Source organism: Scyliorhinus canicula, chromosome 1 (assembly GCF_902713615.1).
Source record: "Scyliorhinus canicula chromosome 1, sScyCan1.1, whole genome shotgun sequence".
NCBI lineage: Eukaryota > Metazoa > Chordata > Chondrichthyes > Carcharhiniformes > Scyliorhinidae > Scyliorhinus > Scyliorhinus canicula.
Window position 1 is genome coordinate 68,122,740 of NC_052146.1, and position 12,692 is coordinate 68,135,431.

General features: G+C 41.9%; 1 protein-coding gene across 5 annotated transcripts in view; it reads left to right on the forward strand.

Annotated features, from left to right (window-relative positions):
• The first annotated feature begins 1,125 nt into the window (after window positions 1–1,125).
• mzt2b (mitotic spindle organizing protein 2B) overlaps window positions 1,126–12,692 on the forward strand; it is a 30,524-nt gene continuing 18,957 nt past the window's right edge. For 2 of the 5 annotated variants that reach the window (XM_038792447.1, XM_038792471.1), the window contains exons 1-3: window positions 1,129–1,350; window positions 4,556–4,764; window positions 7,165–7,313. In XM_038792447.1, coding sequence (XP_038648375.1) covers window positions 4,583–4,764; window positions 7,165–7,313 — 331 coding nt within the window. In that variant the 5' untranslated portion in view covers window positions 1,129–1,350; window positions 4,556–4,582. Of the gene's footprint in view, window positions 1,351–4,555; window positions 4,765–7,164; window positions 7,314–12,692 lie in introns of all 5 variants that reach the window. The other 3 variants (XM_038792452.1, XM_038792478.1, XM_038792461.1) reach the window with 3 other exon arrangements.

Below are 12,692 nucleotides of genomic sequence, written 5' to 3' on the forward strand. Positions count from 1 at the left end.
CCCTCACCTGAACAATTTCCCTTACCGCTGCCTCCCTCCGGAGCTGACCTGCTAACATACTGGGTTGTGGCTAATGTGCATCTCTACCTCATTTACCTGCCTTATCTCCATGCTCATAAACTGCACCCCTTGCTCGTCTCAGTTGGTGCACCACCTACCTGGTAGATAGTCGGTCAAAGTTCGCCTGTAGTTCCTTCCTCTTTTCCAACTTCGCTGGGTCCCCATTTTCTTCATATCTACCTCCAACATCACATCTATTACCCTCTGCCGCTCCAACCTCTCCTCTTTGTCCACCCTGGCCTTAAACAAAATCACCTCACCCCTCACCACCGCCTTTAGAGCCTCCCAGACAACTGCCTTCAACACCTCACCCGGACAGTTGAAACCTACATATTCCTCAATTACCTTTTCAATTTTGTCACAGAACCCTTGGTCCCCCAAAAGTCCCACAGCTAATTTCCACCCCGGCCCCTTCTCCAGTACCATATCCACCCAATGCGGAGCATGATCTGACACTGCATTTGCCGAGTATTCCGACACCTTAACCCCAGCCAGAAAAGCCTTCCCCCCACGAAAAAGTCGATCTGCGAGTTCCCAAGAACTATATCTAACTCCTTTTTGAAAACAATAATGTTTTGGCATCAACTACATTCTGTGATAGCGAATTCCACAGGCTCACCACTCTCTGGGTCGAGACATCTCTTCATCTCAGTCCTAAATATTCTACCTCTTATCCTGAGTTCTGGACTCCTCCGTGATCGGGAGTCTTCCCTGTCTGGTCCTGTTAGGAGTTAATAGGTATCTATGAGATTCCTCCCACCATCTGAACTCCAGTGAATGTAATCCCAACCAACTCAAGTTCTCCTTGTACATCAGTCCTACGATCCCAGGAATCGATCTGGTTAAACCTTGGCTGTGCTCTCTCCATAGCCAAGAGCATCCTTCCTCAGATAAGAAGACCAAAACTGCACCCAACATTGCAGGTGTGGTCTTACCAAGGCAGCAGATAGGGTTGTGTTGCTGTGCATCTCTCACACTTTTACAAAGAGCGAAGTAAGTGCTTTGCAATCCTCCCTCAGGCAGAGGCGCTATTGCTGTTTCTGCGTCTTGCCTTCGCTCAGGCGCGGAGAACTCCGCCCCCAGGACCGTTTGTGCGAAGCCGCAGTTTCCAGTCGGTAGGAGCGGAGGAGGTGCACGGCTGGCCGGCTGTCAGGGGCGGGGGAGGAAGCTGGTCAATAACCGGGAGGAAAGCTGCCAAGAAAGCGGGAGCCGCAACAGATCGGAGGCCAGGAGCTGTGGTCGCCCATGTCCGCTATCCGGCGCGACATTACCCATTCAGCGTAAATGCCTGTAAATATAAATTACTTCGCCCTGCGTTCCAACGAGAGAAGTTAGGCCTCGAAGATGTCCCTTGTTAACCCGTTCTTGAAATTACATATTTATCTTGGGTTAAAATAGGTCCCCAACTCAGATCGACGATTACTTCAAAGTAACTGCACACAGGCTGCCACTGCACCTGCTGAGCATTTGTACTATTTTGTTCTCTAACATGTCGGCCAGTTGGTTTTAAATCCCCCCTCTCCCCCCCCCCCCGATCTCTACACATTTGGCTGCAATCGGTGTATATCAATGTGTAACTTCAGGAATGGCAGGTTCTTGCCCCTATGAGAGACAAATACCAAGTCCTCTGAACTGGGTCTCAATCACTGGCCAAGTGGTGAAAGGGTATTATCCCACTGGAGAACACGTTTAGCAGTGCGGGAACAGAAAAATGCCCTTCAGCCCTCCAAGTCTGTTCACTGGGTTGTGGCTAATGTGCATCTCTACCTCATTTACCTGCCTTTGCCGTGTATACTTTCCTTATTTAACAGAAATCTCAACTCATTCAGTTGATGCAGCATTCTCAGCCTGCTGGGGAAGGGAGTTTTTAATGCTCTTTATGCGGGAGAAAGTTATTTTTTAATTTACCTCTGAATTACCTAACTCTAACATCATAACCCTGTTGTTCTGAATTTTGCCACCAGTGGAACTAAAGTTGTGTAAATGGAGTTAAGATGTAGATCAATCATGACCATTTCTGTCTGATGGAATCCCTTTATCATGGTAAACATCTCAAATAGATCACCTGATAACTTACGGAATTCCTGTTTTTTGTTTTTATAAAATAAATTTACAGTACCCAATTTTTTTCCAATTAAGGGGCAATTTAGCATGGCCAATCCACCTACCGTGCATATCTTTTTGGGTTGTGGGGTTGAGACCCACTTTAGAGATCGACCATGCTGTTCAAGTGTAGTCTCGTATACACTTTCGGTAGAAATTTGAGTTACACTTTTCAGATGAGAAGTAAGAATCTTTTATTGCCTCTACTGATTACAATTGAGAGAAACTTAAATCTATTCTCTGTAAAGCCTTGCCAGCAAAAGACTTAAAGAGAAGTAATGTATAAAACAATTTTAACTTTCAAAAATAATACAGAAATGGTTTCTTGATTAAGGCAAAGACAGCTTGTGCAGACTTCAAGAGTTTTAGAAGGGAAAATATGAAAATAAGGATAGCGAATAGTCAAGTAAAAGTATAGATTGACCCGGGTGGAAAATGGCTTCCCAACTTCTATGTTTAAGGAGAATGTTGTGAGTCTAACTCCATCTGTCCCTACCCCTACAATATGCTGATTGGCATGGATGGGTTTCAGATACATTTGTTTGGATGGTTAGTTGTCAATCATCAATGTGCAACATATATTCGGATATGTTGCATTTGTAGATTTTTGTGTGTGTTGGAATGTGATATATTCTCTTGATCAATTCTAGTTTTTGCTGGTTTATTGCTGACTGTGCTTCTATCTGAATTCTGAACAATGGTGTGTTCATTTGTCATGGCAACCTTGGGTATGCTGCATAGCTTTTGCTATTTAAAACAATGGTCAGTTTATGATATCAGTAAAAATGTTGCATAAGCTCTAGCTAGTTTCTTTGAATGTTTCAGATCCTGTGTTTTGCCACTGCAAATTCTGCAAGCTGTGTATTTGTAATCTAAATTATGCTTAGTTATATGATGAAATCCATTTTAAAATGGATTTTAAACTGGGCTTTAGTTTTTATATTTAAATGGCTAAATCAATTACCCTTTTACCTATTAGAAATGGACAGTTTCCTTCACCCACCCAGACACTGGGAGAAGGGAATGTGCAAACTGCACACAGTGACCCGGGGCCAGGATTGAACCTGGGTCCTCCGCGCCTTAGGGAGCAGTGCTAACTACTGTGCCACCGTGCCACCCCAATTTACTGAATTCCAGGGAGTGGAGCACAAGTCAAGTTTATGGAACCTGTTTTCATAATTTAACACTTTAAGCCCTGGCATTGTCCCCAACCTCTAATAGCAGAAAGAGATGTTAATAAATGATCTTTCCTATCAAATGTGTGATATTCAATGTGACTACAGATAAACAGACATGAGGTAATTTCATGTGGCACTGTCATTATGCCTAGACTCAATGCTAATACAGTAATAAAAACAGAAAATGCTACAAATACTCAGGTCAGACCACATTTTTCAAGAAAGAATGAGAGTTAATGTTTCAGTTTGATGCCTTTTTGTCAGAACTGTGAAATGTAACTGTTTCTCTACATGTGCTGCCAGACTACTGCATATATTCAGCATTTTCTATTTTTACTTCAGGTTTCCAGCACCTGTGATATTTTATTAATGCAGTAATGGTGGAATTAATAATGCAAAGTCTTAACTTGCTTGATTTGTGTAATCTTCTTTAATAAGCTTCCTACTAAACCATGTTGGTTTCATTTGGTGCTTCTACTTGGGAAAACCAGGGTCACTGGGGAAGTACTGAAGACATCTAATGTCAGAGGGAGAAGAATTCTGTGAGCATGCCATTGGTACCTCTGAATAGCTGTTTCTGGAGGTTATTGGTTGCAACCAAGAAGAACACTTATCCTCAAATTCTAGGTTAGGAAACAGACTTTGATAGAGTCAAAGAATTTACAATGCAGAAGGAGGCCATTCGGCCCATTGAGACTGCACCGGCCCTTGGAAAGAGAACCCTACTTAAGCCCACGCCTCCACCCTATCCCCGTAACCCCACCCTATCTTCGTAACCCCATCAAATCCTTTGGACACTAAGGGGCAATTTAACATGGCCAATCCACCTTACCTGCAAACTTTCAACTGTGGGAGGAAAGCAGACCACCCGGAGTAAACCCACGCAGACACGTGGAGAAAGTGTGAACTCCACACAGATAGTCCGAAGCCGGAATTGAACCCGGGTTCCTGGAGCTGTGAGGCAGCAGTGCTAACCACTTTGCCACCAAGTTGCCAAGTTAAGGATAGGATAATTGGACACACCAAATGAATGGAGAACTTCCCTGAATATATAAACATTAAAAAAATGGCAGCAGGTTATGCAATATTTAGGTTTTTGATAATTTAGTATGGAATGTCATACTCACTATGTAAATGCCTCCCCTGCTTGTTTGAGGCATGGGATACAGATGCAGAGCATCTTCTCATATGCCTTATTACTTATTGGATTTCAGTTTGAGGAACTGTTCCAGTGATAACAGATGGCTGTACCACAGCAGATTGGGAGTTCCGCCCTTGAAGCCCAGCAGACCCTCCTGGCCACTGTCAGTGGAAATGTACAGAAGTATACAGGCAAGAAGAAGAAGATCCTCAGTGCAGAAGAGCTAGAGCTGTATGAACTCTCACAAGCTGCTGGTATTGTCATGGACCAGGAAGTGTTCAAGTAAGTCTTAAAGTAACATAAAGATGATAAATAAGCCTTAAAGGTACTTGAAATTAAAATGGATAATGCTGGAATGGTTTCTTTTCAGAAGTTGATCCACTACTATGCATTTTTTTAAAAATACGACTAACCTTTCCAACAATTTAATACTGTAGCACATGATGCTAACAGCCAGTGTAACGGTTAAATATCCAGCCAATAAAGGAAATCATTTTCAGAAGCAATGTTCATTTGTATTACAACGATGCTAAGATCTGAACTTGCAGATTTTGATCTTTACTTCCAGAACTGGTTTGTAGTGAGAATGCAATCAGTAAAATGATCAAAAACTGATATCTGCTACCTATGTTTACGTTGGCGGCCATGGCTCAGTGGTAGCACTCTCATCTCTGAATCAGAATATTTTGGGTCGAAGTTCCTCTTCACAGTTTGAGCACATAGCCTAGACCAGGGGTGGGCAAACTACGGCCCGCGGGCCGCATGCGGCCCGCCAAAGGTATTTCTGCGGCCCACCAAGTCATTAAAAAAAAAAAAAATTTTATTTATTTTTTTTTAAGGTTAATGGGGGGGGGGGGGGGCTGTTGGGTTACTTACTGGTATAGGGTGGATACGTTGACTTGAGTAGGGTGATCATTGCTCGGCACAACGTCGAGGGCCTAAGGGCCTGTTCTGTGCTGTACTGTTCTATGTTCTATATGAGGCGCCCAGAATCATAACCGGGTGAAGTAATTATTTTACTTAATATACTATGCGGCCCTTTGTGAATTTCTGAATGTGGCCCTTGCACGGAAAAGTTTGCCCACCCCGGCCTAGACTGACACTTCATGTTATTAATGAGGAACAGTAAGCCCTATATGCATGCTCCACCATTCAGTTAGATCATAGCTGATATACTTCCTGCCTTGATTCTGTAATCTATTAATACCCTTGTTTAACAAAAATCGCTATCAACCACAGTTCCTGAAATGTTCAATTGATCTAGATTCTGTTACTTTTTCAGGGAGAGAATTTCATCTTTCCATTATCATTTGAGCAAAGAAATGCTTCTTGACTTCACCCTGAACAACCTATCTCTAACATGAAAGTTGTGCTCCTTTGTGCTCGACTCTTCCATCAGAAGAAATACTTTTCCTCCAGCTATTCTAGCTTTTTAAGTTAGCCTAATTAAGTTTAATTAGGTCATCCCTTACTCTTTGAGGGAATACAATCTAATTTATTCCAACAGTGGGGATGCTGCACTGTCAGAGATGCTGTCTTTTGGAAGAGACAATGTACCGATGCTGAATCCGTGCTCCCACATGGATGTAAAAGACCTCAATGAGCAGTGTACCGGGCTCATTATCACATTGCTGTTTGTGGGACTTTGCTGCATGCAAATTGGCCATTAAGCATTTTGAGACTACAGAAGTCATGAAAGCAGCTATGAAAAATACAAATTATTTTCTCTTTTCCCCCCGTTTTATCATTATGCCTTCCAGAGCTGTGATTCACCTGAAAGACTCATCCAGCTTCCCTCGCTATCTTAAAATGAATTGGGCTACTTGTGACATGTCCCCTTTTCATAGTTCAATCAACCCTCTAATTTATTGCAGTGATTTGGAGTATCTTCTAGTTCTCCATCCCTCTCTTTTTTTTAATTTTTGAACACTATGATTGTCCTTGTTCGTTTCTGATGGAGGTGTACATTTTAAATGTTAGCCTGTCTTTTCACAGAGGCTGACTGGTTTGTATTTTTTCGGCATTTCTTTTCACTGTTTATTTTTTATTTTGGTCAAATGAGTGTTTGGCATGCACTGAAACTGTGAAACTAAATTTGTAAGAAATAAATGGAGTTTTTGTTTGCCTGGATATGGAGTGTTTTATCTCTCCGAAAGGACACTGTCTACACATCTGAGCTCATTATTTGTTGTGCTGGACAATAACTCCTAAATGTAGGGGTCATGTTACTTAAATTGCATTTACTTGTGTTGTTTTCATGTTTTGTAATTTTCTCCTGATTCAGCAAAAGATAAATATCTCTCCCATAGATTTTGCTTCAGGATTTATGAAATACAACATAGATCTTGGTTTGTGTTCTTTCATAATTTGTCTTTCCCTAATTACACCAGATTGAGTTCTCTCAACCTGTCTTAACAGACCAATGGCTTAAACCCTCAAGCCACTCACCTTGCCTTTTGACATGTCTTTGTCTTTTATACCAACACAGCAATCTTAATCACTTTTGCGATAATGTATGTTACCTTGTTTCCAGTGTTCCACTCTAAACTGCAGTGTTCATATTTGTAATATTCCTTCAGATGAGATATTTAAGCTAGGAATAATTGATTTCGTTACCATCATCTGTCGAGTGCTAGCAAGATCAGGACCCTCTGATGGCTGTTCCTGTTTCTTGTCGGTCAGGATAATCGTGGATCTGTTGAAGATGAACGTAGCTCCATTGGCAGTATTCCAGATGTTAAAAGCCATGTGTGCAGGACACCGACTGGCTGAGATATCATCAACTGAGACACCGTCCACGATGACACAGAGCAACCTGGCGGACTCCAGAGGTGAGATACCAACAGCAGACAAGTGATGGCTCAAAGCAATTACTGTTACTGTACAGTGTACCTTGAGTTCCTCATCTCCCAAATCCCATTATTTATCTACAGAATGTATGCTCCACAGCGGTGCTGGGTAAACATTTTTAAATTATGGACTCCTCAAACCGCAGGTTCATCCCTCCCACAGCGCAGAGTATATTTCAAAGCTCAGCAGATTGAAAGTATTTTCACAGTTGAAATGTTGAATTTAAAACTGTTTCAGCGTGACTTATCCACTTGGCACCTAAATTTGCTGCAGTAAATTTACAGTTCAAATCCTGTAATAAGCTCAGTTTATTTTTCATTCTATATTGTAAGTAGACCTAGCTCATGATGCCAAGCGTTCCAATTCTGTCTCTGGGCAGGGTTCTAGGGTTTAATTCTGAGTGTGCGAAATACAGTGTTTGACCTGTCTGTGACACTTCACATAGCTAGTTCCTGATCTAAACCATGGTGCCAAGGAAACGGCCCTCCCGGAGATAGGGAAGCACAGGTGGAGTTTGTGTTGCCTCAAAACTGGTCAGCTGCAGGTCTCATTGGTCAGAATGAAACCGTCGGCAGAGGACTGTAAGCATGCCCCCTACCTTCTGCCCAACCAAAGAATGGCATGTGAAAGATAAAATAAATGCAAATGTGAAAAAACCCTGCTTCTCTTTAAGGACTTTTCCATGTACGGTGCTTCTCTTCAGTCATTTCAGAATGGCCGTTGAAAGCACACAGGGTACTCGAGATGCTAAAATAGAACGCCATCCCAGTTATTCATTTGAATATTTTATATGAATTCTGGGTCCCTAGCAAAAAACATTTTCTGCTTATGAAAATGTTAGAAAATGGAAATGTGAGCCCAATGTACAGCGGAAATTAGATATAGAGTAAACCTCCTTTTACTCTGACTAGCCTGCCTTAACTTCACCCTCTGAAACAGCCATCCTGCCCCAGTTACATATGTGGAGATGCAGGCGTTCGACTGGGGTGGGCACAGTAAGGAGTCTTACAACACCAGGTTAAAGTCCACCTGATTAAGGAGCTGCGCTCCGAAAGCTAGTGATCGAAACAAACCTGTTGGACTTTAACCTGGTGTCGTAAGACTTCTTACTGAGTTACATATGTGTCATTTCTATTTCCTACACCAGCTATACTTCCAGTTGTGTTCCATTGGTCTTTAAAGAAAAATTAAAATAGAGTCTTGAGGAGAAGGTTAACTTTGTTTTTCTTTCCTCCTTGCAAGATCTTGATTACTGTTGGAATAATTTTCGTAGGCATCAGCTACCCTCTGATACATTGACTTAGGGAGAGTGTTAACAGCCAAACCTGACTGCTCTTGGCTAATATCTACCAAATTCACAGACACTTTCCAACAAGGGTAAATTAATGGCAATCAGAAGCAGGAATGATGTTTTTTCATCTCTTGCCCGCTGCCACCCTTGCCCAAGGGTGACGAGGCTAATGGGTGATGAGGCTAATTTTAGCACTCTTACTACTTACCTTAATCAGCTAACTCAACACATGCTGGGCTTTGAACCTGCAATCTTCTGATCTCTTTGGCTCAACTGTGTTACCTAACTTTGATTTACAAAGCAATTTCAGTGTAGGAAAACATCCCAAGGTGCTTCAATAAGGTATAAAAATACCATGCAGCTTGAGTAAGTAACGCTAGAGAAGTTGGTCAAATGCAGGGCTGAATAGACAGATTTTGAGATTGCTCTGGAAGGTGGGGCGAAAGGATGGGGAGGTGTTTAGTGGAAGTGTGGAGCTGGGACAGCCAAAATCTTTGCAAATGGTAGAAAAGGAGGGAGGGACAAATTTTCAGAATAAGGTTGAAAGGACTTGGAATGGGACATGAAGTGGAGGAGTTCACAGGTTGTACAGAGGTGAAATTATAATGATGAGATAGGGAGCCAATTTAGTGCGCATTGGACTGGTGGGCAAGCAGACCTTAGTGAGTGGTTAAGTCCGGCTGATAGAAATTTGGGCTAGTTAGAGTTTATGGAGCCTGTTGCTTGGGAAGGAGTTTCAGTAGTCATTACGATCCCAGTTGATGTTACTACTGGGCGGGAAGGTCCCAGACTGGAATCTTCAAAAGACCGTAACTTGTAATTTAAAAAAAAAAAATGTGGGTGAACAGATCAGGGGATTGCTCATTAGCTTTTAACAAGAAAAATAATTATTAAACGTAAAAAGTTGGACTATAATACACTCCTTCACCCCTACTTACCTTTACAAATGTACACAGATTTTAAGGATACCACAGGTTACAAAATATATCTTGTTACAATCCCTGTAACCCAACAGGCTAACTGTGGTCAGAAAACGCCCCACTCTAAAACCAAGTGGTAGATGTCACCCAATCAGACTTCTGTGAATTTTGCCTCAAATTCCTTCAAATGCTTGTCTCACAACGGTTTCCAAACTCCATTATCATAAGACATGCTTTAGAACAGGGGTGGGCAAACTACGGCCCGCGGGCCGCATGCGGCCCGCCAAAGGTATTTCTGCGGCCCACCAAGTCATTTAAAAAAAAAAAAAAAATTTTTTTTAAACAAAATTTATTTTTTTTTTTTAAATTTTTTTTTTAAAGGTTAATGGGTGGGGGGGGCTGTTGGGTTACTTACTGGTATAGGGTGGATACGTTGACTTGAGTAGGGTGATCATTGCTTGGCACAACGTCGAGGGCCGAAGGGCCTGTTCTGTGCTGTACTGTTCTATGTTCTATATGAGGCGCCCAGAATCATAACCGGGTGACGTAATTATTTTACTTAATATACTATGCGGCCCTTTGTGAATTGTGAATTTCTGAATGCGGCCCTTGCACGGAAAAGTTTGCCCACCCCTGCTTTAGAATCTTCTTACAAACAATGCTTTCACTCAGCTGTTTTCTGCAAGGATCCACTGCCAGGATTTCAAGTTCTCCTTTCAGTATTCCTTTGTCTTGCATAACCACATGCTTTCAAACTTTCTCACAATGCCTCAGGAATCCAGCTGCCAATTGCTTCATAGGCTGTGAAAAGATGTCACCAAACTTATGACTACTTCAGATATCTGGTTTCTCACTAGCCAACTTCACCAGTTCTGTACCTTTCAGCTTTGTCCTTAACGTCAATGAACAGTACCCTGTACCAGTTCTTCGATTCCTTTAACTTCAATTTCCTGGCACTCCTCTTTTTATTCTCTAGTTTCTAGAATTAACTGTCCTTGGGTTCCTCTGAAACTTGATTTCTTGCCCGTTACTCAATTGTTCTGCTTCTGGAAGAGCTGAGAGAGTTGTTCTCTCTCTAGTTGCTAAGCTCCCATTGCTGATGTATTCAGTTAAACTAAAAGCACATGGTATTTTTTCCTAAAGGTGACCTCTGGTTGCTACACAACAGCTCATTCTTTCTCCAAGCTCTCGTTTACTTTTCAGCTGGTAAACTTTCTAAGCCCAATGGAGAGATCATTTAAAATGAACCCCTATACAGGGCAGCAGGGTAGCATGGTGGTTAGCATAAATGCTTCACAGCTCCAGGGTCCCAGGTTTGATTCCCGGCTGGGTCACTGTCTGTGTGGAGTCTGCACGTCCTCCCCCTGTGTGCGTGGGTTTCCTCCGGGTGCTCCGGTTTCCTCCCACAGTCCAAAGATGTGCGGGTTAGGTGGATTGGCCATGCTAAATTGCCCGTAGTGTCCTATAGTAAGGTTAAGGGGGGGGAGTTGTTGGGTATAGGGTGGATACGTGGGTTTGAGTAGGGTGATCATGGCTCGGCACAACATTGAGGGCCGAAGGGCCTGTTCTGTGCTGTACTGTTCTATGTTCTATACGTACAAACACCTTTGTTTAACATGAATCTGACTAGAGTTTTACCCTTTCATACACCAAAACACATAATTAAACTCATTTGAATCTATACCTTATTTCTAATATCCAACAGTACAACCATAGATCACTTAAAACTACCTATGCTTTGTGATATTGTGGAACTGAGGTTGGGTAAGCAGTGGGCCATATCATTAGAAGTAAAAAGAAGTGACCCTGGTGACAGTCAGGGTCTGGGCTTTGAAATATGGCTCTGACAAAAAGAGCTTTGAGTCTGAGTGGAAAGTTGAACATAATGCGGAAGGTTATGGTGATTTTTGTTTTGGGGTAAGGGGGGAATTCTAGCATGACTTTGCCATCTGAACCTTCAGGGCTAGGTTTCCTTTGGAGCTGTAAAGGTGCCAGTTTGATTCATTTTCTTTCACACTTGCGTTTTGAGTCAGAGGATTGTGGTTGAGAAACGCTTCCTAAGCTGATGCACCAGTACAGTACTGATGGAGTGCCGCATTGCCTGGGATACTAACCTTCAGATGAGCCATTCAAGCTCTGCCTCTTCCAGTAGTTAAGCTGAGTAATGGTCCTATGACACTACTTTAAGAGCAATGGGTTTCCCCACCTGTCAGTGTTAAACAATATGAGCTTCTCATTCATCTCATCGTGACATTTTGCAGTATATGAAATGGCAACAGCTACTGTACCCCAGTAATAGATTGCCAAGTCCATTGGCATATTTTACCGAGATGTATGGAAATGTGAGTTTCTTTGAAATCACATTTTTTGAATGGCCCTGATGTACCAAATCCTGTGGAGATAAAAAATGGGGAGATAATGATTGCCAGAAATTAAATAATTTAGATTATGAAGAGTTAAGCTGGCACGGCATATGTAGGTGGGGTCTTCACCCCTCTGTCAATTCAATGTAACCTCATCTCCCCTTGACCCTACTAAAGAAAACGTGGAACCCTCCAGGTATGTGATGCAAAGGGTTTTGCAATGTTACCATTGGATCTTCTAGCAGATCTAAGTTAGTCTCCAAACCAATGATTGGTTTGCTAAAACTAATTGCATTTGCTTTTGGTATCTCGGACTTTGGCTTTTAGGTTATTAACATGAAATGGAAACTTAGAAAAAGAAAAAAAAAGTAAATTGGCATGGGAGTTTGAAGAGAATGGTTTGGAAGTGAGTTAATTCACCTTCTTTCTTCCTCCACTTCGTTTCTGATCAGATTGTGGCCTAAAAAACTTCTCCAAGCACAGATTTCAATGAATTTGATGCATTAAAAGCAAGACAATTGATCCACCACAATACAGAAACATATAGTCAAATGTCTCTTACATTCCAGCTAATTGGCTACATCCTGCATTAAGAACAATACTTAGTTCAATTTTAATATCAATTGGGTTAAAAAGCCATTTAACAATGTAATTACAACCAAGTGAATCTACAGATTTGATAACAGGTTGTTATACTGTTGCTATTTGTAGCAGCAAGTTAACACTTGGTGACTGGTAGTATAAATGGAGGGAACATCTCTGTTGTCACACTGGGAAGAATGGCCG